At 42.7% G+C, this 27,091-nt stretch overlaps 2 protein-coding genes across 3 annotated transcripts; both read right to left on the bottom strand.

Moving 5' to 3' along the window:
- Positions 1 to 1,661: 1,661 nt before the first annotated feature.
- On the bottom strand, positions 1,662 to 26,450 carry LOC103509301. Its single transcript, XM_008473911.2, is given in 16 exon segments — positions 1,662 to 2,157; positions 2,159 to 2,363; positions 3,103 to 3,331; positions 3,563 to 4,152; positions 4,578 to 4,844; positions 5,568 to 5,899; positions 6,552 to 6,780; positions 7,816 to 8,102; positions 19,105 to 19,324; positions 19,746 to 19,971; positions 20,386 to 20,824; positions 23,021 to 23,320; positions 24,190 to 24,409; positions 24,874 to 25,096; positions 25,405 to 26,164; positions 26,254 to 26,450. Coding segments are annotated over 16 exon segments (4,896 nt in total). The 5' UTR covers positions 26,322 to 26,450; the 3' UTR covers positions 1,662 to 1,856.
- Positions 15,996 to 18,200, bottom strand: LOC113467544. 2 transcript variants are annotated; one of them, XM_026823783.1, is made up of 3 exons: positions 18,061 to 18,200; positions 16,387 to 16,542; positions 15,996 to 16,151 (listed from the first exon to the last, which is right to left on the bottom strand). In XM_026823783.1, the coding sequence occupies exons 2-3, from the start codon at positions 16,540 to 16,542 to the stop codon at positions 16,050 to 16,052; spliced, it is 258 nt and encodes an 85-aa protein (XP_026679584.1). In that variant the 5' UTR covers positions 18,061 to 18,200; the 3' UTR covers positions 15,996 to 16,049. The 2 variants fall into 2 exon arrangements, with proteins under 2 accessions (XP_026679584.1, XP_026679589.1); XM_026823788.1 differs by lacking the exon at positions 16,387 to 16,542 and having other exon boundaries at positions 15,996 to 16,307.
- Positions 26,451 to 27,091: the final 641 nt, after the last annotated feature.

Below are 27,091 nucleotides of genomic sequence, written 5' to 3'. Positions count from 1 at the left end.
ACTCAACCACTTACTCACTCACTTAACTAACTCAACCACTCACTAACTAACTTAACTAACTCAACCACTCACTAACTTAACTAACTCAAGCACTCACTTAAAAAAAACTCAGAGTAAACAGGCAGAAAAGCAGGAAAAATTCGAAAGGTCGAAAATTCAATTTTTAATTGCCGTTCTAATAAAAAAGTTCAAAGAGTTGTGACGTCAGATTTCACGTGTTTTAATTAAAAAGTTCAAAGAGTTGTGACGTCAGACTTAATGTCAAAATGCGCAGAAACGCTTGCGCACAAACAATGAGTCATGAATTATGACGTCATCGCCTACGGGAGCGTATGCCGTGACGTCAAAGTTCACGATTTACCGGTATTTTTTAGATCGATTTATCTCGGGATCTAGAAGTCGTAGAAGAAAAAAGAAAAATCCCGTTAGTCCTCATTTTTCCTGCTCTATGACTTAGAAACATCACCCAAGTAAGCGCAACTGATCTATTATGTATTTTTAAACTACCTTAGGTTACGTTACCATTCTCCTACTAATGCAGAAAAAAAACCACACATTTTCCCCCGCGGGGCACAATTTCCCCTAGGTTGGGTAACCGCAGCGCTAAGCTAATTGGCAAGGTACCTACGTACTCACACATTTGTGTTTGAAGATAGGTAATAAAGATAACGAGTTTAGAGGTAAGAGAGGCAGGGCTTTCAACGTCACAAGCCACGAGTAGGTACCTATTCAGCCTATAATTTGGTGAGGTAATTAATAGGTACTCGGTAGGTACCTCTACCTATCTCCTTCCTTCCTTCCTATCTGCCTTCTTAACCTATACCTTTCTAGAGGCTACCTACTAACTATCTCACCCAGGTAGTAAAACGAACAAACCCATCTTGAAAAATCTCATCATGACAAGCGTGTGTTTCATGCTTTGATAAGAAGAACCACTTGAAATGTTCATGAAATTTGATGCTAATTTAGTTTGCCAAGTGTTAACGCTCTCTGGGAAAATGTTTGCTGAACCGTTTCCCGGGATACGAACCCACGCTGTCCAGCGTACTCTACCTGGGCAAGATCATCTTTTGAATAAGCAAGACAAGATAGATAAAATGCTCTAAAAATAGTCTAAATTTACCTTAAAGGTCGAAACTACAAGCATCCAAAAATTCGAGTACATTTTGTATGAACGCCTGATATCTGAATGAGTATGCAATAGGCAACATATTTTCTACCTATTCTCAATCAATCTTACGTACCTAGTACAGTCAAGTTTTCAGTCATTTTTACCAATGCCCATTTTAGTTTCCTCTTTTCCAACGTTAACCCTCTTCCCCAATAGATTTCTGACCATCCTTCTCATGAGCAGAACAGCGACCACCCCAACAGCTAAAATAAAACCCATCTTGAAAAATCTCATCATGACAAGCGTGTGTTTCATGCTTTGATAAGAAGAACCACTTGAAATGTTCATGAAATTTGATGATAATTTAGTTTGCAAAGTGTTAACGCTAGCCAGCCTGGTTAGCTTAGTTGGTAGTGCGTCTGCCTTGTAAGCGCTAGGCCGCGGGTTCGACTCCCGCCCGGGGCGGATTTTATCCTGCTGGGATAATGTTCGTTCTCGGAACGGCTGGCTTTCTCCTACCCTGTCTTACTTCTCTCTTCGATTTCGGGATCTTTTGGATAAGCAAGTCAAGATAGATAAAATGCTCTAAAAATAGTCTAAAATTACCTTAAAGGTCGAAACTACAAGCATCCGAAAATTCGAGAATTGTACATTTTGTATGAACGCCTGACATCTGAATGAGTATGCAATAGGCAACATATTTTCTACCTATTCTCAATCAATCTTACGTATCACAGCCAAGTTTTCAGTCATTTTTACCGATGCCCATTTTAGTCTCCTCTTTTCCAACGTTAACCCTTTTCCCCAATAGATTTCTGACCATCCTTCTCATGAGCAGAACAGCAACCACCCCAACAGCCAGAATGAAAGCCATGACATCGAGTAGATAATATTGAAACCAGTAGAGGTGTCTAGATACTGGACTAAGGTGTAAGGCGCCTTCATGTTGCAGTACATACTCTGTCCAATATACCGCAGTATCTAGAGGCGATCTCAGACGGTCTTTGAGTATCCTGGATCTAGCCATGGCTTGCTTCTTGTATCTGGATTGTGGAGACAAGTGACCCGAGAGACTCCACAGTCAGGTTCTTATTACTCAGCTCTATCCCGAGTCCAAACTCCACAGCCTTGGCAGCATTCTGGAACTGGTCATAGAAATAGGGGATGATAACCATTGGCACACCGAAGTGAACTGCCTCTATCTGACTCTTTAGACCCCCATGAGTGATGAACAGCTTGCAGTTTGGATGAGCTGGAATAGAACAGAATAGAATAGAATATACTCGTACCTTGTTTATCCTGCTAGAATGAGACTGAAAACGGCCCTGATTACAGCACTCCCCTAAATACGGCCCTGGTTACAGCACTCCCCTAAATGCGGCCCTGGTTACAGCTCTCCCCTAAATGCGGCCCTGGTTACAGCTCTCCCCTAAATGCGGCCCTGGTTACAGCACTCCCCTAAATACGGCCCTGGTTACAGCTCTCCCCTAAATACGGCCCTGGTTACAGCTCTCCCCTAAATACGGCCCTGGTTACAGCTCTCCCCTAAATACGGCCCTGGTTACAGCTCTCCTCTATAACCTACCTGGGATCACCAATCACAGTGGTAATGTGGTCTGTAGACACACCTTAGAAACAAGACCCTAACTATGGAAGAAGTAGTGATGACGGAGCTCACCTTGGATCACCAATCACAGTGGTAATGGCCCATTCCAGAGACTCTCCCCTGAATACGGCCCTGGTTACAGCACTCCCCTAAATACGGCCCTGGTTACAGCTCTCCCCTAAATACGGCCCTGGTTACAGCACTCCCCTAAATACGACCCTGGTTACAGCTCTCCCCTGAATACGGCCCTGGTTACAGCACTCCCCTAAATACGGCCCTGGTTACAGCACTCCCCTAAATACGGCCCTGGTTACAGCACTCCCATAAATACGGCCCTGATTACAGCTCTCCCCTGAATACGGCCCTGGTTACAGCCAAGTCTCACCTAGTATTGGTATCTGTGGAACCCATTGCTTTATTTGCACAACATGAGAGGGTAGCTCGGTCACTTGCTGTCCATTCCATATCCAGATGATCTTGTAGTTTTCAAACTTGGAGAAAGTCTCAACTAACGTCCTAGCTAGGGTGTCGGGAGCAGTCTCAGACTTCATGATAGATCCTAGGCTGTACAGGATGAATCCTTGCGAAGCTGAGTCCAGAGTTTTCTGAATATCCTGTGGAAGAAGCAAAATAGGAAGTGTGGAGACCAAAAATCGTAACCCTTGTGCCGCAACATACGAGTATAAGTGCATAAAAAAATAGAAAGTAGGTAATAATAAAGGAAAGACGGGCTAAAAATGGAAAAATAAATTTTAATCTAAATATCTCACTTCTTTTAGTCCAAAAAGTTTAGCACATTGCATATACTAACATAGATACCAGGCGTTCATACAAACTATTCTCACCTCTGGTAGCGACAAATTCCCGTTGCGCTCAATATGAATGCCGCCAATCGGCACGATGTTGCCCGACTGCGCCCGAGGGTACTCGAGTCCGACATCCGTGCACACGAACGAGAGCGAAATGTTGCGCAACAAACTCTCCACAGAGGGCAGCACGTTCGCTCCAAACTGGGCGGCTATCATGTGGTCCACCTCCCAGTAGGTCCAAAGCCGGAGGTAGTATCTGTGTATGGCGTAGATAAAGTTTATGGCTCTCTCGATGAAATTCATCCGGTCTGTTAGTGAGGAATAGAACTCTGGCATGTGAGAGACAATGTTCGGACTTCCCATGACATCCAGAATGTCGGCATGGGCGGCCGAGGCGCCTAGGTTGATAAGTGGGACGCCTAACGCATGGCCGAGATACACCGTGGCCTCCTGACCGAACAGCGGCTCGGCTAAGACAATATCAAATGAGCCTCGCCCGGAGCGGATAAGATTGTTGAAGTGGGGTTCGGATATGATTTCTCGGTTGACTTTGGTGGAGGAGGGAACTTTGGGGTTGATCCGGAAGATGACGTAAGTTTCTTCTTTTTTCAACGGGTTGAATATCTCTGAAAGGAAATAGAAAAAATGTGAAATGGCTAACCCTATATTAGTGCGCGTCCATTGATCTTTGACCCTAGTATAGACCATGGACCGTCGCAGAAAAAATACAAGGCTCAATTTCTTCATTTTCTGCGAGGGTCGGTACTATGGTCAAGGCTCCGTTGAGTACACTTCTACCCCCCCCCCCCCCAAAAAAAAACCCCCATTTTTTTTTTTTTTTTTTTTTTTTTCTTTCTTTGCGGAACCCTACATTAGTGCGCGTCCATTGATCTTTGACCCTAGTCTAGAAGACCATGGACCGTCGCAAAAAAAATACAAGGCTCAATTTCTTCATTTTCTGCGAGGGTCGGTACTATGGTCCAGGCTCCGTTGAGTACATTTCTACCCCCAAAAAAACCCTTTGTTTTCTTTCTTTTCTTCTTGTACTTACTTGCGGACTCAGAAAACGCTTGGTTCTTAAGGTAGACATGTTTGAAGTTGGTCAGATTCTGACCGAGGGTGTGCGGACTATACAGGGTGATGTGGTGTCCTCTAGCGGCCAGTGCTTCAAATAGAGGCTCATATTGCATGTAGTGACTGGGATTGAACAATGGTATGAACACCAATATTCTGGCACCCTGACTTGTGGTGCAGAGGAGGGCAGTAAGCGCCAGAGAGAACCATATGCGACACATCTGAAAGTCGGTATCACTCACTCACTTAACTAACTCAACCACTTACTCACTCACTTAACTAACTCAACCACTCACTAACTAACTTAACTAACTCAACCACTCACTAACTTAACTAACTCAAGCACTCACTTAAAAAAAACTCAGAGTAAACAGGCAGAAAAGCAGGAAAAATTCGAAATCTCTCGCAAAAAACTCTCAATACTTCTCAGTTACAAAGTAAAATCTAATCGGTTTTGCCGACTTATAAATACTGATGGAATAAGTTCTTACTGATAGACAAGTTGAGGCATAGGTACTTAGAAGGTAATCAATGTAAATTTATTGTACAATCTTAGGTAAAGTGCAATACGCAATATACAGCTACACAGATACATTATCAGGCAATCTACAACTACACACATACTATAATGTATGCTGTTCAGAACTTTTCCAATTTTCCTCGTGATAATACAATCTCCAAGAAATAACCTCCGTGGCTTAGTGCGTATCATACTAGGCTTGCATGCCGGAGATGCCGGGTCCAAGTTTTCATAACCCGCAATGTAGGACATTATAGGGTAATCAGCCCAATGGATGGACACTTGAGATTGCTAATAGGTTTTTGATACAAACTCTGCTGTCATGCAAACAGCCCCGGCTTTGTAGCACTTCAGTGTAAGGATCCGTATAACCTGCAATTTGCTACGTATAACCCGTTCATTTCTCTACCCCGTTCCTCTTCATGAACTAGTGTGCCTGCCCTGCACCTGCACATTTCATGTTTCTGCAAATTGTGTAGAATCTGATATCATTATCAAAAGGCCCCTTATGCCGGGTCCTCACATACGTAATGTAACGTGAACATGTTAACGCGGGCGCCTTACATGTATCAAAATTGACTAGTGTGGACGGGATAGGAGCACTCAAGTGAATGCTCGCCGAGTAGATAATATTGAAACCAGTAGAGGTGTCTAGATACTGGACTAAGGTGTAAGGCGCCTTCATGTTGCAGTACATACTCGTCGAAGCGAGCACTACGATAACCTTGAAGAATGGAGCGTTTGGTGAACACACGCGAGCGCTGAGCCCGCAAATGTTACTGTACCAGAGACAAGTGGGTAATTGATAAAATTAGATTTTATCCTACTGGATACCTACTACGAAAAAACAAGTTGCACTCAGCCTCGTAAAGTTATTTTAGGAGCATGTTAAAATTCCAACAAAAAGGATATTAGACATGAAAGTTAATTCAAATGACCACCTTGAAATGACGCTACCAAATTTGTATGTCATCACCAATAAGACTCGAACCCTCGAAGCGAGCACTACGATAACCTTGAAGAATGGAGCGTTTGGTGAACACACGCGAGCGCTGAGCCCGCAAATGTTACTGTACCACGCTCGCGATTACATTACATGTTACATTACGCTAGTGTGGACCCGGCATTACAGACTATAAATGCATCTTATCAATGACCTTGCACGAAAGAGGAAAATTGTAAGACTCGAACCCTAGCCCCCCGGAATACGAGTCCAACGTTCTACCTCCCAGGAACTGGGGCTCAGGTAGGTAGGTATGTAAAAAAAAAAACAAAACTCAGTTCCGATCGATTCCACTTTGATACTCGAACCCTAGCCCCCCGGAATACGAGTCCAACGTTCTACCTCCCAGGAACTGGGGCTCAGGTAGGTAGGTATGTAAAAAAAAAAAACTCAGTTCCGATCGATTCCACTTTGACAGCTCATCTACCTACCTGCTATCATGAAGAACACTGCGGATTGCCCATTCGAGAGACTCCACAGTCAGGTTCTTATTACTCAGCTCTATCCCGAGTCCAAACTCCACAGCCTTGGCAGCATTCTGGAACTGGTCGTAGAAATAGGGGATGATAACCATTGGCACACCGAAGTGAACTGCCTCTATCTGACTCTTTAGACCCCCGTGCGTGATGAACAGCTTGCAATTTGGATGAGCTGGAATAGAACAGAATAGAATAGAATATACTCGTACCTTGTTTATCCTGCTAGAATGAGACTGAAATTGTAAGTTTTAATTCGAAGATTTTCTGTTTGTGCTTTGTCTGTCTGTAATCGGTTTGTTGATGCATCTCAACATGAGACTATAGACGACTAGGCACTTCGAACTTTGGACGTCCGCTCGATTTCCGACAAGCTTTTGCATCCGACAAGCTAAGCCAACAAGTTGTTCGCCTTAGAAATAGAAGTTGTTCTTTATTTATTGGACTCTACAATATACAAGAATTATTAGAAACTTTGCCGAAATTATTCCCTCGGGTAATCTCTACCATTCAACCATGTGTCATTTAAATCCTAGGACTAGAACCCAACCACAGAAAAAACCTAGACTTCCTAGCCCTAGAGACCTAAAGTGTATGTCCAAGTTAAGTAGGTACCACAGACTTGGGTGCTCTCCTGTAGCACAGCTTCATTACAGCACTTCTTTGATCAGTCTTTTTTGTGTATGTCCAAGTTAAGTAGGTACCACAGACTTGAGTGCTTTCCTGTAGCACAGCTTCATTACAGCACTTCTTTGATCAGTCTTTTTTAAAATTGTAAGTTTTAATTCGAAGATTTTCTGTTTGTGCTTTGTCTGTCTGTAATCGGTTTGTTGATGCATCTCAACATGAGACTATAGTGTAGTAGCCAGGGTTAATGTTGATAGAATAAACGAACGACTAGGCACTTTGAACTTTGGACGTTCGCTCGATTTCCGACAAGCTTTTGCAGTTGTTCGCCTTAGAAATAGAAGTTGTTCTTTATTTATTGGACTCTACAATATACAAGAATTATTAGAAACAAAAGGCCGAAATTATTCCCTCGGGTAATCTCTACCATTCAACCATGTGTCATTTAAATCCTAGGACTAGAACCCAACCACAGAAAAAACCTAGACTTCCTAGCCCTAGAGACCTAAAGTGTATGTCCAAGTTAAGTAGGTACCACAGACTTGGGTGCTCTCCTGTAGCACAGCTTCATTACAGCACTTCTTTGATCAGTCTTTTTTGTTTTTTCCTTTTTTCCTTGAAACCTCGACACTGGTCCCAAACAGACCCTTCAATATCTTCCTGATCAGAAGATAGGCAACCATCAGAACAGCCAGAATGAAAGCCAGGACATCGAGTAGATAATATTGAAACCAGTAGAGGTGTCTAGATACTGGGCTAAGGTGTAAGGCGCCTCCATGTTGCAGTACATACTCGGTCCAATATACCGCAGTATCTAGAGGCGATCTTAGACGGTCTTTGAGTATCCTGGATCTAGCCATGGCTTGCTCCTTGTATCTGAAAAGGGAACGGTGGGAATACATACTAGATAAGATTTTTAGGTTTACGATGTCCTTTGTTGAAGGAAACTGCAAAGTTGGAGACCTCTCCCAAATGCCAACCATTCCGCTCAGCCCGTCTGACAGACCGCGGTTTCACTGACCAAGGTCTGTCAGAATGTCTGAGGTACATACTAGATAAGATTTTTAGGTTTACGATGTCCTTTGTTGAAGGAAACTGCAAAGTTGGAGACCTCTCCCAAATGCCAACCATTCACGCTCAGCCCGTCTGACAGACCGCGGTTTCACTGACCAAGGTCTGTCAGAATGTCTGAGAGACCAAGGTCTGTCAGAATGTCTGAGACACACGTTCCAACTGTCTGATAGACCCAGCCAGGTGTCTCTTATACGGTCTGAGCGTGAGTGACCTAGGTCTCAAGCTTTTTCCGCCACACACGTTCCAACTGTCTGATAGACCCAGCCAGGTGTCTCTTATACGGTCTGAGCGTGAGTGGCTGGCCTGAGAGATGAGCATTCTCAGAGGTTGAAAAAGATCAACATGAGATTGTAGCAGTAGTAGTATATAGATTGTATGGTAAAGGTAGAAACACACTACCATCACGTCACGTGAACTCATACGGTCTGAGCGTGAGTGGCTGGCCTGAGAGATGAGCATTCTCAGAGGTTGAAAAAGATCAACATGAGATTGTAGCAGTAGTAGTAGATTGTATGGTAAAGGTAGAAACACACTACCATCACGTCACGTGAACTTATAGTGAGTCGGAAGAATGTAGCTCAAAGTTTTCCCATAATATTGTAGGCATGTGGGTAATCTTGTTCAGGACAGCCACATTTCTATCACATCACGTGAGCCCCATAAGTTCACGTGATGTGACGAGATGGTAGAGTGCCTCTACCTTATGTGATCCTGAGTAATTGACCTCTATACAAAAAAAAAAAAAAAAAAAAAAAAAAAAAACAGTTAATGGGTATCTATCTGAAATGAAAATCACCTGGTATACCTATATCTATTTACATCGAAACTGATTATCAGCTGAAATAAGACCTCAGAACAAAAGGAGCTCAAATAACAATTAGACAGACTAGTAAGTCCCATAGTAGCATTAGGTATATGGATATCCATTTCACTCAAATACCCTTAAATATTGACTTTAAATAATTAATGTATTTTTATTAGATGAATAAAAATTATTATCCCTTAAAATTGTTGAAAATCCCTTAAAACTGACTATCAGCTGAAATAAGATCTCAGAACAAGAGCTCAAATAACAATTAGACAGACTAGTATGTCTCATAGTAGCATTGGGTATATGGATATCACTAACTATATTTGTTTGAAAATTAAGTAATAAATAAGTGCTATTTAGTGTATAAGTGCTATTTAGTGTTTCCTACCTTATTTGATAAGAACTGATAACACGAGGCAATTATCATCGCATGGCTGGCATTGGAAAAGGCCAATACACACGATGAGTAAATTTGGCCCCAGTCCAAATGGATTCGAGTCAAATAATGATAAATGATAATAAATTCAGCATTGATGTCAATTTTGCAAATTTTCTTCACTAGAGAATCTCAATTTGCGCGTGGATTTCGGGCGCCAGAGTTAGTCACAGAGTAGACTGCACTTCCGATTTCGCCACACATTTTGAGTTTTGGATTGACCCAAGTTCATTTGAACTTTTGAAGTCGTGTGTAAGTACCCTAACTGATAAGTAGTATAATACCGGTACACCGCATTACGTAGGTACTAGATAAAGTACACAAGACAATTTCGACATGGCTGGCATTGGAAAAGGCCAATACACACGATGAGTAAATTTGGCCCCAGTCCAAATGGATTCGAGTCAAATAATGATAAATGATCATAAATTCAGCATTGATGTCAATTTTGCAAATTTTCTTCACCAGAGAATCTCAATTTGCGCGTGGATTTCGGGCGCCAGAGTTAGTCACAGAGTAGACTGCGTAATATACTTTATATCAATATCAATATCAAAATATTTATTTAATGTTTATAAATTTATTTAATGTTTATAAATACTTCCGGTTTCGCCACACATTTTGAGTTTTGGATTGACCCAAGTTCATTTGAACTTTTGAACTCGTGTGTAAGTACCCTAACTGATAAGTAGTATATTACCGGCACACCGCATTACGTAGGTACTAGGTAAAGTACACAAGACAATTTCGATAACACAATAATCAAAATAATTGTCACCCAAATACCTACTGCTCAGGAAAACCTTCCCATTTCGCTCGGGACCATACCTAATAAAATTACCTATATACCTACCTACTACAGAGGCTGACACAGGGCAGAGGTAACAGTCATGCTGGGTAAGGTTGTGAAGAGGCAACACAGGCGGGTAGTTTGCCGCCGAAAGGAGGGACAAACACGAAAGAAATCACGAAAATCCCCAACAGTTATACAGTGACAGTCAAAATGTTGAAGGAAATTTACTTGATCCAAGGCGACCGATATTAAGAAAAGACAATCTCATGAGGAAATGGGTTTGGTCTAATAGTCAAAATGTTGAAGGAAATTTACTTGATCCAAGGCGACCGATATTAAGAAAAGACAATCTCATGAGGAAATGGGTTTGGTCTAATTGGTCATCTGGCCATGCGCCACAGATTGAAGACTTGCTCCGAAGCCAGTCACTCAATATCAGATAGACCTGACAGGTACGGCTAAAAAGGTCCGTCTGTCAGCTGTTAGGTCTACCTGATACCGGATGAGCACACAGTCACACACGGCCATGCGCCACAGATTGAAGACTTGCTCCGAAGCCAGTCACTCAATATCAGATAGACCTGACAGGTACGGCTAAAAAGGTCCGTCTAGGTCTACCTGATACCGGGTGAGCACACAGTCACACATACTATCAGGTAGCTGGATAATGAGTAGCTGGCTTAAGAGACCCCTGATTAGGCCGTCATGCACTACACTATCTCCTTGATTTAAAAATTCTATGGTAAATAGCTATGGGAACATCACAATTTTCACAGCAAAAATTTTCACAAATGAAAAACAATACAATGTCCCACCTAGAACAGGTACCTGCGGGACCCATTTCTGTTGAACCACATTCCTAGGTAAACCGCTCAGTGGCTGACCACTCCATTTCCACAGGATGGTAAGGTGGCTTAGTTTGGTGAACACTTGGAGTAGGTTGTTGAGTAGCTCGGGAGGTATGGTTTTGGGAGTTATGACGGATCCGAGACTGAAGAGGATGAAGCCATTTGTGGCGGCGTCCAGTGTCTTCTTGAGATCCTGTGTGAAGATACGGATGAAGATATTAATTGAAGAGAAGCTTTTTACAAATGTGCACTGAGACTCGAACCCCATTCCTCCAAATTAGGAGTTCAATGGTCTCTGAGCTACTGGGAACGGATCCGAGACTGAAGAGGATGAAGCCATTTGTGGCGGCGTCCAGTGTCTTCTTGAGATCCTGTGTGAAGATACGGATGAAGGTATCAATTGAAGAGAAGCTTTTTACAAATGTGCACTGAGACTCAAACCCCATTCCTCCAAATTAGGAGTTCAATGTTCTCTGAGCTACTGGGACTAACAGACGGATCCGAGACTGAAGAGGATGAAGCCATTTGTGGCGGCGTCCAGTGTCTTCTTGAGATCCTGTGTGAAGATACGGATGAAGGTATTAATTGAAGAGAAGCTTTTTACAAATGTGCACTGAGACTCGAACCCCATTCCTCCAAATTAGGAGTTCAATGTTCTCTGAACTATTGGGACTAACAGCTAACAGTGTTCTTATTCTTCGCCTTTTCTCCGTGTTTAGACGGGGTCGTCGTTTTTCGTCAGTCTCTCAATCAGCCCTAGGGTGATTGCTTTGGCCTGAATTTTAGTTTTGGCTTGAAGTTGGTCAGATTCTGACCGAGGGTGTGCGGACTATACAGGGTGATGTGGTGTCCTCTAGCGGCCAGTGCTTCAAACAGAGGCTCATATTGCATGTAGTGACTGGGATTGAACAACGGTATGAACACCAATATTCTGGCACCCTGACTTGTGGTGCAGAGGAGGGCAGTAAGCGCCAGAGAGAACCATATGCGAAACATCTGAAAGTCGGTATCACTCACTCACTTAACTAACTCAACCACTCACTCACTAACTTAACTAACTCAAGCACTCACTCACTAACTTAACTAACTCAAGCACTCACTCACTAACTTAACTAACTCAACCACTCACTTTAAAAAAAAAACTCCGAGTAAACAGGCAGAAAAACAAGAAAAAATTCGAAATCTCTCGCAAAAAACTCTCAATACTTCTCAGTTACAAAGTAAAATCTAATCGGTTTTGCCGACTTATAAATACTGATGGAATAAGTTCTTACTGATAGACAAGTTGAGGCATCGGTACTTAGAAGGAAATCAATGTAAATTTATTGTACAATCTTAGGTAAAGTGCAATACGCAATATATAGCATATAGCTACACAAATAGATAATCAGGCAATCTACAACTACACACATACCTACGATAATGTATGCTGTTCAGAACTTTTCCAATTTTCCTTGTGATAATACAATCTTCAAGTAATAACCTCCGTGGCTTAGTGCGTATCATACTATTCATACTAGGCTTGCACGCCGGAGGTGCCTGGTCCAAGTTTTCATAACCCGCAATGTAGGACATTATAGGGTAATCAGCCCAATGGATGGACACTTGAGATTGCTAATAGGTTTTTGATACAAACTCTGCTGTCATGCAAACAGCCCCGGCTTTGTAGCACTTCAGTGTAAGGATCCGTATAACCTGCAATTTGCTACGTATAACCCGTTCATTTCTCTACCCCGTTCCTCTTCATGAACTAGTGTGCCTGCCCTGCACCTGCACATTTCATGTTTCTGCAAATTGTGTAGAATCTGATATCATTATCAAAAGGCCCCTTATGCCGGGTCCTCACATACGTAATGTAACGTGAACATGTTAACGCGGGCGCCTTACATGTATCAAAATTGACTAGTGTGGACGGGATAGGAGCACTCAAGTGAATGCTCGCCGAACGCTCGCCTCGGATCCACGATGTTGTCGGTTTTCTGGTGATCTTCTTTGATGTTTGATACAGACGTGTTACACAAGTGTGGACGGGTTTCTGAACATCGAAGCGAGCACTACGATAACCTTGAAGAATGGAGCGTTTGGTGAACACACGCGAGCGCTGAGCCCGCAAATGTTACTGTACCACGCTCGCGATTACATTACATGTTACATTACGCTAGTGTGGACCCGGCATTACAGACTATAAATGCATCTTATCAATGACCTTGCACGAAAGAGGAAAATTGTAAGTTTTAATTCGAAGATTTTCTGTTTGTGCTTTGTCTGTCTGTAATCGGTTTGTTGTTGATGCATCTCAACATAGAGACTATAGACGACTAGGGCACTTCGAACTTTGGACGTCCGCTCGATTTCCGATCAAGCTTTTGCATCCGACAAGCTAAGCCCGACAAGTTGTTCGCCTTAGAAAATAGAAGTTGTTCTTCATCATTTATTGGATCTACCAATATACAAGAATTATTAGAAACTTTGCGAAATTATTCCCTCGGGTAATCTCTTACCATTCAACCATGTTGTCATTTTAAATCCTTAGGACTAGAGAAACCCAACCAACAGAAAAAACCTAGACTTCCTAGCCCTAGAGACCTAAAGTGTCATGGTCCAAGTTAAGTAGGTACCACAGACTTGAGTGCTCTCCTGTAGCACAGCTTCATCATTACAGCACTTCTTTGATCAGTCTTTTTGTTTTTTTCCTTTTTCCTTGAAACCTCGACACTGGTCCCCAAACAGACCCTTCAATATCTTCCTGATTCAGAAGATATAGGCAACCATCAGAACAGCCAGAATGAAAGCCAGGACATCGAGTAGATAATATTGAAACCAGTAAGAGGTGTCTAGATACTGGGGCTAAGGTGTCAAGGCGCCTTCATGTTGCCAGTAATACCTCGGTCCAATATTATCCGCAGTATCTTAGAGGCCGATCTTAGACGACGTCCTTTGAGTATCCTGGATCTCAGCCATGGCTTGCTCCCCTTGTTATCTGAAAAAGGGGAAACGGTGGGACATACCAAAAATTACTTAGATAGATTTTTAGTTTTTACGGATGTCCTTTGTTGGGTTTTGAAGAAAACTTTGCAAAGTTGGAGGAAACCCCCCCCCTCTCCCAAATGCCAAGGCCATTCCGCTCAGCCGCCATCTGACAGACCGCGGTTTCACCTGACCAAGGTCTGTCAGAATGTCTGAGGACCTACGTCTCGCAAGCTTTTTGCCGCCACACACGTTCCGCAACTGTCTCGATAGACCCAGGGACCTAGGTCTCAAGCTTTTTCCGCCACACACGTTCCAACTGTCTGATAGACCCAGCCAGGTGTCTCTTATACGGTCTGAGCGTGAGTGGCTGGCCTGAGAGATGAGCATTCTCAGAGGTTGAAAAAGATCAACATGAGATTGTAGCAGTAGTAGTATATAGATTGTATGGTAAAGGTAGAAACACACTACCATCACGTCACGTGAACTTATAGTGAGTCGGAAGAATGTAGCTCAAAGTTTTCCCATAATATTGTAGGCATGTGGGTAATCTTGTTCAGGACAGCCACATTTCTATCACATCACGTGAGCCCCATAAGTTCACGTGATGTGACGAGATGGTAGAGTGCCTCTACCTTATGTGATCCTGAGTAACTGTATAGTATGAGGTGACAAGGTAACCTACCTGGGATCACCAATCACAGTGGTAATGTGGTCTGTAGACACACCTTAGAAGCAAGACCCTAACTATGGAAGAAGTAGTGACGACGGAGCTCACCTTGGATCACCAATCACAGTGGTAATGGCCCATTCCAGAGCGATCTTGGCATCAGCACGCGATGAACAATTCTGAGGATAAATAGTACCTGTTCGAATGTGTGAATTCTCACCGTTTAACCATCATCATACCTATTGACCTGATAGTAAAAGAACGAAAAATATGCTATGGAAAATCAAAAGAAGAACGAGTAGAGGAAAGAAGAAGAACAGAGCGGATAAGATTGTTGAAGTGGGGTTCGGATATGATTTCTCGGTTGACTTTGGTGGAGGAGGGAACTTTGGGGTTGATCCGGAAGAGGACGTAAGTTTCTTCTTTTTTCAACGGGTTGAATATCTCTGAAAGGAAATAGAAAAAATGTGAAATGGCTAACCCTACATTAGTGCGCGTCCATTGATCTTTGACCCTAGTCTAGAAGACCATGGACCGTCGCAAAAAAAATACAAGGCTCAATTTCTTCATTTTCTGCGAGGGTCGGTACTATGGTCCAGGCTCCGTTGAGTACATTTCTACCCCCAAAAAAACCCTTTGTTTTCTTTCTTTTCTTCTTGTACTTACTTGCGGACTCAGAAAACGCTTGGTTCTTAAGGTAGACATGTTTGAAGTTGGTCAGATTCTGACCGAGGGTGTGCGGACTATACAGGGTGATGTGGTGTCCTCTAGCGGCCAGTGCTTCAAATAGAGGCTCATATTGCATGTAGTGACTGGGATTGAACAATTTGGTGTTCCTCAAGGTGACCCCAAAGCCAAACCTCTCCGCCAAGAGTGCATTCCTGTACTGATCCGCGAAATATGGAATGGTGATGACGGGTATGCCGAAGTGGATTGCCTCTAACTGACTGTTGAGACCTCCATGAGTGATGAACAGCTTGCAGTTGGGATGAGCTGGAAGGACAAAGAGGTTTTTCAGTTTACAAAAAAAAAAAAAAAAAAAAAAAAAAAAAAAAAATGAAGAGTGCTTAACTCAAAAGCATGTCAACAACTCAACACGCTGATTTCACTAATGGCCGATCTTACCACTGAGGATTAACACATCAGTATTAAGGGTTTTCTTTGACGTCACCCATTTGATTAACAAAGACCAGTATTTCTTAAACTCTGGATTAACTGAAACCCTCACATACTCATGATGTTGTCAAACGCCTGGTTCTGAACATGGACATGTTTAAAGTTGGTCAGGTTCTGTTTGGGAGGGAACGGACTATACATGGTGATGTGGTGCCCTCTAGCGGCCAAAGTTTCAAATAGGAGTTCATATTGCATGTAATGACTCCAAGTAGCCAAAGGCAGGAATACCAGGATATTGGCACCCTGGATTGTGCTGGTGAGGAACCCAAAAATGACCAGCAGGAGTCTGAGGGGAACGAAGTCCATCTGAAAATGTGATTCAAAGATTTAGAATGCCGCTCGTACATCAGTCCATTCCGTCCAGCTTTCCACCAAACTCCTTCTGGTGCCCTCTAGCGGCCAAAGTTTCAAATAGGAGTTCATATTGCATGTAATGACTCCAAGTAGCCAAAGGCAGGAATACCAGGATATCGGCACCCTGGATTGTGCTGGTGAGGAACCCAAAAATGACCAACAGGAGTCTGAGGGGAACGAAGTCCATCTGAAAATGTGATTCAAAGATTTAGAATGCCGCTCGTACATCAGTCCATTCCGTCCAGCTTTCCACCAAACTTCTTCATTAGAAGACGACCAAGACTCAGCAGAAAACCTATTGGCATTCCTGAGATACATAAATGTGTACCACCTAATCTGAACTAAGAATTAAGAAGGAAGACAGGATAGGAGAAAGCCAGCCGTTCCGAGAACGAACATTATACCATCAGGATAAAATCCGCCCCGGGCGGAATCGAACGCGTGGCCTAGCGCTTACAAGGCAGACGTACTACCAACTAAGCTAACTAGGCTGGCTAGTTGGTTCTTGAAAAACGAGTAAGTTCAAACTTTGTTGCTGATACTGATTGAAGATTGAAAAGTAGGTATTTCAGGCAGGAGGTATACTCTTAGGAAATCTTACCCTAATAACCAAGTTCAAAAGACTTAAAGGAGAGTTCAATATAAGGGCACCTATACCTACATTACCTACCTTGCCCTAAAGGCAATGATAATTAATTGCATTTATGTACCTACCTACCTACCTACCTACCCTAGAAATGAAGATTTAGACCAACTTTGGTACGTATTACAAAAAGATCCTACCTATTGGTATTGGTAAAGGTAGGGCCATCGGCTTTAATAAACGCCCTTGGTCACTGCGACCTGGTTAGATCTTTTGTGACACTTTTGGGCCCAAAAAAAAAAAAAAAAAAAAAAAAAAAAGATTCAAACGTTAACGTGTAGCCAAACTTAGTCGACCGGTCGTCGATTGAAAAGGTAAATCTATTGTCGAGGTAGTGTGGATAGTCCAGTCTACATCAATCGACGGCCGGCGGTCGACTTTGTGTGGACATCCCTTTATAATCTCGAATGAACAAAGGCGGTTATCTTGTGCGGCGCGACGCCCCGGCGGTAATACTACTTTGCATGTACTACTTCCCAACGTGTTACTAATGTTAATCAACTTTGTGCGCGGTTTGTATTTGAACGGGTAGGTGGGACAACATGGTGCTGGCCTTTTTTGGGCTTTTTAAAAAAAAAAAAAAAAAAAAAAAAAGATTCAAACGTTACCTAACGTGTAGCCAAACTTAGTAGACCGGTCGTCGATTGAAAAGGTAAATCTATGTTGTCGAGGTAGTGTGGATGGTCCAGTCTACATCAATCGACGGCCGTTCGACTATGTGTGGAAGTGTGGACATGCCTTTATAATCTCAAATGAACAAAGGCGGTTATCTTGTACGGCGCGGCGCCCCGGCGGTAATACTACTTTGCATGTACTACTTCCCAACGTGTTACTAATGTTAATCAACTTTGTGCGCGGTTTGTATTTGAACGGGTAGGTGGGACAACATGGTGCTGGTGGCTATTATAATTTTTAATCAAAATAGGTATACCTACACAATTTTTTTGTAAGGTCCTCCTAATATTTTTAATAGATATATGATTAAATTTTCGTTGTGATATAAAATCTATGAATTCAGAAAATAGAACAAACATTTAGATGCGACAAATAAAGTTATCTTACCTTGAACTATTATGATGCTTCTCAATTTAGAGTGTAAAATACCCAGCTTGGTCCATAAGTAACTGCTATCATTTTACTAATCAATGTCCGGGGCCACACTTTGGGCGTTAATTCAACTGGTTTAAGCTATTCCGAATAGAATGATCTCAACTAACGTCCTAGCTAGGGTGTCGGGAGCAGTCTCAGACTTCATGATAGATCCTAGGCTGTACAGGATGAATCCTTGCGAAGCCGAGTCCAGAGTTTTCTGAATATCCTGTGGAAGAAGGAAAATAGGAAGTGTGGAGACCAAAAAATCGTAACTCTAGTGCCGCAACATACGAGTATAAGTGCATAAAAAAATAGAAAGTAATAATAAAGGAAAGACGTGCTAAAAATATAAAAATAAATTTTATTTTAATCTAAATGATAAGATTTTTAGGTTTACGATGTCCTTTGTTGAAGGAAACTGCAAAGTTGGAGACCTCTCCCAAATGCCAACCATTCCGCTCAGCCCATCTGACAGACCGCGGTTTCACTGACCAAGGTCTGTCAGAATGTCTGAGGGACCTACGTCTCAAGCTTTTTCCGCCACACACGTTCCAACTGTCTGATAGACCCAGCCAGGTGTCTCTTATACGGTCTGAGCGTGAGTGGCTGGCCTGAGAGATGAGCATTCTCAGAGGTTGAAAAAGATCAACATGAGATTGTAGCAGTAGTAGTATATAGATTGTATGGTAAAGGTAGAAACACACTACCATCACGTCACGTGAACTTATAGTGAGTCGGAAGAATGTAGCTCAAAGTTTTCCCATAATATTGTAGGCATGTGGGTAATCTTGTTCAGGACAGCCACATTTCTATCACATCACGTGAGCCCCATAAGTTCACGTGATGTGACGAGATGGTAGAGTGCCTCTACCTTATGTGATCCTGAGTAACTGTATAGTATGAGGTGACAAGGTAACCTACCTGGGATCACCAATCACAGTGGTAATGTGGTCTGTAGACACACCTTAGAAGCAAGACCCTAACTATGGAAGAAGTAGTGACGACGGAGCTCACCTTGGATCACCAATCACAGTGGTAATGGCCCATTCCAGAGCCTCACTCGTCAGGTTGGTGATCTTGAGGAAAACGCCAAACCCAAACTCCACACCTTTCATCGCGTTACTGAACTGATCTGCAAAGAACGGTATGGTGACTACTGGCACTCCATAGGTTACCGTCTCTAGCTGACTGCTTAGACCACCGTGAGTTATGAACAGTTTGCAGTTCGGATGAGCTGAAATTAGAAGCAGACAAAGAGTCAAAATGTTGAAGGAAATTTACTTGATCCAAGGCGACCGATATTAAGAAAAGACAATCTCATGAGGAAATGGGTTTGGTCTAATTGGTCATCTGGCCATGCGCCACAGATTGAAGACTTGCTCCGAAGCCAGTCACTCAATATCAGATAGACCTGACAGGTACGGCTAAAAAGGTCCGTCTGACAGCTGTTAGGTCTACCTGATACCGGATGAGCACACAGTCACACACACTATCAGGTAGCTGGATAATGAGTAGCTGGCTTAAGAGACCCCTGATTAGGCCGTCATGCACTACACTATCTCCTTGATTTAAAAATTCTATGGTAAATAGCTATGGGAACATCACAATTTTCACAGCAAAAATTTTCACAAATGAAAAACAATACAATGTCCCACCTAGAACAGGTACCTGCGGGACCCATTTCTGTTGAACCACATTCCTAGGTAAACCGCTCAGTGGCTGACCACTCCATTTCCACAGGATGGTAAGGTGGCTTAGTTTGGTGAACACTTGGAGTAGGTTGTTGAGTAGCTCGGGAGGTATGGTTTTGGGAGTTATGACGGATCCGAGACTGAAGAGGATGAAGCCATTTGTGGCGGCGTCCAGTGTCTTCTTGAGATCCTGTGTGAAGATACGGATGAAGGTATCAATTGAAGAGAAGCTTTTTACAAATGTGCACTGAGACTCAAACCCCATTCCTCCAAATTAGGAGTTCAATGTTCTCTGAGCTACTGGGACTAACAGCTAACAGTGTTTTTATTCTTCGCCTTTTCTCCGTGTTTAGACGGGGTCGGCGTTTTTCGTCAGTCTCTCAATCAGCCCTAGGGTGATTGCTTTGGCCTGAATTTTAGTTTTGGCTACAATTTTTTACGAGCGGATGCCCTTTGCTATTTCTTTATCAAGGGAATTTTGAGGCTGGTATCCTCCCTGTTTAAAGCCCCCCCCCGCCAGACTAAGCTGGTTTACTCCCTGTTTCACGTCCCCCAGCCAGACATAAAAAAAGTTCTTATTGAGTAGGAAAATATTATTCCTTACCTCTGATAAAGTCAAGGTTTTATTCCGTTGCAAGTGAATTCCTGCAAGTTGTACCATGTTGGGAGCCATAGGATAGGGATACTCCAGGGCTGGCTCTGCATACAGGAAACACATCGAGATATTTCTTAGCAAACTGTCCAGGGGTGGCACACCAGGGCCGAGGTTCTGTTCTATCATCCGGTCCAGGAACCAATTCCGCACCTGACGGGACACATAACGTATCATGGTGTAGTGGAAGTTCTGGATTCTCTCCACCAAACTCATGTTGGACTTCAAATAGGAATAGATCTCTGGCATGAAAGACACTATATTGGGACTGCCCATCGCTTCTAGGATATTTCCGTAAGGTCCTGTAGCGGCCAGATGAATGACGGGGGCATTGAAGATGTGTCCCAACACAACTGTTACCTCCTGCATGAAGAATGGCTCTAGTTCCGAGAACGAACATTATCCCATCAGGATAAAATCCGCCCCGTGCGGGAATCGAACCCGCGGCCTAGCGCTTACAAGGCAGACGCAGTACCAACCATTGCATTCAAATGCATACAATACTGTAAGGTCAGCCACTCACTATCAGGTATCAGGTGGACCTGATCAGGTGTACCTGTCAGGTATACCTGATAGTGAATGGTTCGCCTAAAGCTGTGTCCACACGTAGTCGATGGCCGTCGTTCGATGTCGACTGAAACCGTCCACACTGCCACGACAACACGAGATTCATCTCGTCGATCGACGGCCGTGCATGTGTGTGTAGATACACAGCTTAAGAAAACAGATTAACGTACATAGGTAGAAGAATAAATAGTTGATAATAATAATCCAGGGGAGATAAGGCGTTTTATTTCCAACACCTACCTCAGGGGCACCTCTACCTTATTTACAAAACAAACAAATATTTCGGCGCGAACGACCTGGTGTTCCAGAGCGCATTATAGGGAAAAAAAAAAAAAACAAACAAACAAACAAATAAATAAAACTGCCAACTGCTAGCCTGTGACTGGTTGATCAACACAGCAATATCAAATATTCCTTTGGAAATTTTACTTATGTACTCCCACAACTCCCACAGGGCCATTTGAGGGCTAGTAGACTTTTTAACACATTTCCTGCTCCATTGCATTGCATTCTGCCTTCAGTCTCTTCTTCAACGATGGAATAGTTATCTTATTCCATACTTGATCTCTTTATCTTTAATGAGACCCTTTAATGTTATCAATTCTTAATATGGATTCCAGTCAATGTCAACCGACTTCGATCGACGGTAGTGGAGAACGCTCCTTCAGAGATCTTTTTTCACATCCCGGTTTTCGTTTGTCCAAGCATTATGTGTTTTTGAGAGCATTTTTATCGTCATCTTGCTGCAAAGTAGAACGACAACCCTTAGGATGGCCGTTGACCCAGCACCTAAATGGGAAGTATTGTGTCTCTTCTCGCCCATCTGATGAGAGGCATACTACGGGATGGGCGATAAAATCCGCCCCGGGCGGGAATCGAACCCGCGGCCTAGCGCTTACAAGGCAGACGCACTACCAACTAAGCTAAGTAGGCTGGCCCGTGACTTTGAATTTGAACCTCATCGTATTCGATTATTCATGTGACTTGTTTTTATTGTTGAACATGGCTGAACCAATGAGATTGTGAGATTGCGCTTTGTGGAGCAAAGTGTTTATGTCCAAACCGGAATCTCATCGGTTCAGCCAAAAAAAAGTCACATAATCGAATGCGATACCTCTCGAAGAAATGCACCGAAAACCGGACAATGGAACGTTCGAATGTTATCGCATAACGAACTGACTATGACTAACTGACTAAAAAATGATCGAGTTCAAACTGAGACCTCACTTCGCTTCTTCCTTCAAATGAAGATTGACAATTACATCCTGTCATCACTTATCAGCTTCTTAGTGGCGTCTCTAACCTACATCCAGACTATAGATTCTATAGAGAGTAATCATTGCATTCAAATTCATACAATACTGTAAGGTCAGCCACTCAATGACTAACTGACTAAAAAATGATCGAGTTCAAACTGAGACCTCACTTCGCTTCTTCCTTCAAATGAAGATTGACAATTACATCCTGTTATCACTTAACAGCTTCGTAGTGGCATCTCTAATCTACATTCAGACTATAGATTCTATAGAGAGTAATCATTGCATTCAAAATCATACAATACTGTAAGGTCAGCCACTCATTATCAGGTATCAGGTGGACCTGATCAGGTGTACCTGTCAGGTATACCTGATAGTGAATGGCTGAATCCTTTATTCCCCTATGTCAATTGAAAAAGGGTCCATGTTATTGACCTATCGTTGGAAAGAAGGAAATTCAAATCAGCGTGTTTGATGGAACAAAATGGGTACTAAATGATGGGCTTTGGTACAAATTCGCAGCAAAAGTTGTGGTGCTAACTTCACGCACCTCCATTTGAGGGCTAGTAGACTTTTTGACACAACCCTCCTGCTCCATTGCATTCTGCCTCCAGTCTTTTCTTCAACGATGGAATAGTTATCTTATTCCATACTTGATCTCTTTATCTTTATCTTTAATGAGACCCTTTAATGTTATCAATTTATATGGATTCCAGTCAATGTCAACCGACTTCGATCGACTGTAGTGGAGAACGCTCCTTCAGAGATCTTTTTTCACATCCCGGTTTTCGTTTGTCCAAGCATTATGTGTTTTTGAGAGCATTTTTATCGTCAACTTGCTGCAAAGTAGAACGACAACCCCTAGGATGGCCCCTATGACCAAAATGAAAGCCAGGACATCGAGTAGATAATATTGAAACCAGTAGAGGTGTCTAGATACTGGACTTAGGTGTAAGGCGCCTTCATGTTGCAGTACATACTCTGTCCAATATACCGCAGTATCTAGAGGCGATCTCAGACGGTCTTTGAGTATCCTGGATCTAGCCATGGCTTGCTCCTTGTATCTGAAACCAACAGGTAATGCTTTATTCAGACTGTCAGCTTAGGACAAGGTATGCTATTATGCTAAAAGTTCGAGTATCCTGGATCTAGCCATGGCTTGCTCCTTGTATCTGAAACCAACAGGTAATGCTTTATTCAGACTGTCAGCTTAGGACAAGGTAAGCTATTATGCTAAAAGTTCAAAAAATGAACCGATATACAAAATCCAAATCCATTTCAAATACCCACACCAAGACGCTCCTTGTATCTGAAACCAACAGGTAATGCTTTATTCAGACTGTCAGCTTAGGACAAGGTATGCTATTATGCTAAAAGTTCAAAAAAATGAACCGATATACAAAATCCAAATCCATTTCAAATACCCACACCAAGATGATTCCTGGGTTCGATAACTCTAAAAAAGCTTGAAGGAAGAGGTTTGATAGAGGGAACTGTAACTGCTAAGGTCTTATTGTCCCGAAATCGAAGAGAAAAGGAAGACAGGATAGAGAAATCCAGCCGTTCCAAGAACAAACATTATCCGTTCAGGTTGAAATCCGCCTCGGGCGGGAATACAACCCACGTCCTAGCGCTTAAAAGGCAGACGAGCTACCCACCAAGTTAACTAGGCTGGCGAATGCATTTCAAATGCCTACTTACTTTGCCTAGATCTAGATATTCCCAGAATTCCAGTCTCAGACTCACCTAGGGTCAGTGGTCACTGTTGAGATAGCCCAATCCAGTGACGCCTCTGATAGATTGGTGTTCTCGTCCTAGCGCTTAAAAGGCAGACGAGCTACCCACCAAGTTAACTAGGCTGGCGAATGCATTTCAAATGCCTACTTACTTTGCCTAGACCTAAATATTCCCAGAACTCCAGACTCAGACTCACCTAGAGTCAGTGGTCACTGTTGAGATAGCCCAATCCAGTGACGCCTCTGATAGATTGGTGTTCCTCAAGGTGACCCCAAAGCCAAACCTCTCCGCCAAGAGTGCATTCCTGTACTGATCCGCGAAATATGGAATGGTGATGACGGGTATGCCGAAGTGGACTGCCTCTAATTGACTGTTGAGACCTCCATGAGTGATGAACAGCTTGCAGTTGGGATGAGCTGGAAGGACAAAGAGGTTTTTCAGCAAAAATTTTGGGGGTCACAAAATAGATTGTAGGATCCTTTTAAACTTTAGAGCAGAACAGATAAAGTGAGACATCGAGTGAACTAAGTATGGAATCATCTCAACTTTCTTCAAGCCTGTTAGGTCAAGTGTACCTTCAGGAGGTATACTCTTAGGAAATCTTACCCTAATAACCAAGTTCAAAAGACTTAAAGGAGAGTTCAATATAAGGGCACCTATACCTACATTACCTACCTTGCCCTAAAGGCAATGATAATTAATTGCATTTATGTACCTACCTACCTACCTACCTACCCTAGAAATGAAGATTTAGACCAACTTTGGTACGTATTACAAAAAGATCCTACCTATTGGTATTGGTAAAGGTAGGGCCATCGGCTTTAATAAACGCCCTTGGTCACTGCGACCTGGTTAGATCTTTTGTGACACAAGATCCTACCTAAAACTGGTATCTGGGGCGCCCAAGGTTTCAAGATGACATTCCGTGGAACATTCCCCAAATCCTGACCACTCCACTTCCAAACTACTTTGTATTTGTACTTGGAAAACGCTCGGAACAGGTCGGCCAACAAAACGGGATCTATGGTTTTCGGTTCCATGACCGATCCGAGACTAAACCAGATGAATCCCTCATGAGCATCATCGAGTATCTGCTTCAGATCCTGAAATATGGTGAAAAAGAGGTGGAAACTGTTTTCATAGCAAATAGCTTCCTAGTGACCCAAAAACACAACCCCGACCCAAAGTTGTGACTTTCGTTAGAGATAAATAGCTTACCCCTATAGGGGATGTAGCTTAAATACTGTAAAACAGACAAACGTAGTTCGGCTTAAGAGAAGATAGAGTCTTTATAATCCTTTGTTCCCCTATGTCAATTGAAAAAGGGTCCATGTTATTGACCTATCGTTGGAAAGAAGGAAATTCAAATCAGCGTAAAAAACAGAGGCAAATTGATATCTCAGGGCCTTACCTCCGGTAGAGTTGTGTTCTTGTATCGTTCAATATGGATTCCTCCAACGTGCTCAATGTTTGGGGTGTTGGGAAACGGATAATTCAAAGCCGCGTTAGAGTACAGGAAAGCAAACGAAACATTCCTGAACAAGCTTTCCAATGGAGGAATGCCAGGACCTACAAAACTCGCCACTTGGTTGTCCAAGATGTGGTATTCGATACGACCGAAGATAAGCCGTACCCAAGCGTAGTAAACATTTTGAATTCTCTCAGTCAAAGTCATTCTATCGGACAGTGGTCTGAGTTGTTCTGGCATGATGGACAATACATTGGGGCTGCCCATGCTCTCCAGGATGTTGCTATCTACGGAGACACTTCCCATCAGGATAACAGGACATTTGAAGTAATGCCCCAACAGGACTGTTGTCTGTTGGTGAAATGTGGATTCCACCATGGCCAAATCAAACGCATCTTTCGATCGGATCAAAATCTGGAAGATCGGGTCAGCCAGAATTTCCCTGTTCACTTTGAGCGTGAATTCCAAAGAGTCGTAAGCACTGAGATGAAACCAGCCTATTTGTCTGCAGTCTTCGAAAGGGGAGTATTCCCGATTGTTGAACGCAGGATTTCTAACGTAGACATGCTTGAAGTTGGTCAGGTTCTGTTTGGGAGGGAACGGACTATACATGGTGATGTGGTGCCCTCTAGCGGCCAAAGTTTCAAACAGGAGTTCATATTGCATGTAGTGACTCCAGTTATCCAATGGGAGGAAAGCTAAGATTCGGGAACCCTGTGTTTGTACGAGTAGCAAGAGGATTGGGAAGAGGAGAAAACTTATTTGAACCATTGGGATTCACAGAAAGCTAAGATTCGGGAACCCTGTGTTTGTACGAGTAGCAAGAGGATTGGGAAGAGGAGAAAACTTATTTGAACCATTGGGATTCACGATGAAAGATGGAAAATTTCCAATCAAAAACCAAACACAAACACTAGGTTGTATGTAGATTGTAGATAGGTACTAGATAAGTGTCTAACTGACTAAAATTCGCTCATATCTGCATTTCTGCAACACCGAAAAGAAAAATAAAAGACGCTTTTTACTTTTTAATTACATACAATTATTTTATTTCCACCTAGATAAGTGTCTAACTGACTAAAATTCGCTCATATCTGCATTTCTGCAACACCGAAAAGAAAAATAAAAGACGCTTTTTACTTTTTTAATTACATACAATTATTTTATTTCCACAAAAAAAAACACGGTTTGGACACATAAATGACTAAAAATAGGTAAGACTAGAAATGGAACGAATTGAGTTTTGAACAAATACGTTACAAAAATGTCAGGGTCCTGAATGAACAAGGTCCTATCAAACGAACCTGGTTCGAATTTCGTCACAATCTCAGAGTTTGTGATTAGATAATAGCAGTAGAGACTACACATAATAAAATAAAATCAAACGGAAGCTGCACAGAAGAAATCAGAAGCAGAATAGGAATGGGGAAGATAGCGTTTGAGAAAGTCAAGGATCTACTGACCACAAGAAGGATACCACTGAAGCTGAGGAAGAATTTGCAAAGTGTTACGTATGGAGTGTGGTGCTGTATGGAGCGGAAACGTGGACGATGAGGAAGAAAGAAGAGAAGTATCTGGAGAGCTTCGAGATGTGGATGTGGAGAAGGCTGGAAGGAATCAAGTGGTCAGA

Source organism: Diaphorina citri, unplaced genomic scaffold (genome assembly GCF_000475195.1).
Source record: "Diaphorina citri unplaced genomic scaffold, Diaci psyllid genome assembly version 1.1 scaffold23, whole genome shotgun sequence".
In the NCBI taxonomy this organism is placed as follows: Eukaryota; Metazoa; Arthropoda; class Insecta; order Hemiptera; family Psyllidae; genus Diaphorina; species Diaphorina citri.
This window is presented reverse-complemented; position numbering and strand designations above follow the sequence as displayed.

Coding starts and splice junctions, on each gene's coding strand:
- LOC113467544 (XM_026823783.1), bottom strand. CDS start 16,542: ATGGACTTCGTTCCCCTCAGACTCCTGTTGGTCATTTTTGGGTTCCTC. Junction 16,152..16,386: donor CTTTGGCCGCTAGAGGGCAC/CAGAAGGAGTTT, acceptor GCTAGAGGGCAC/CACATCACCATGTATAGTCC.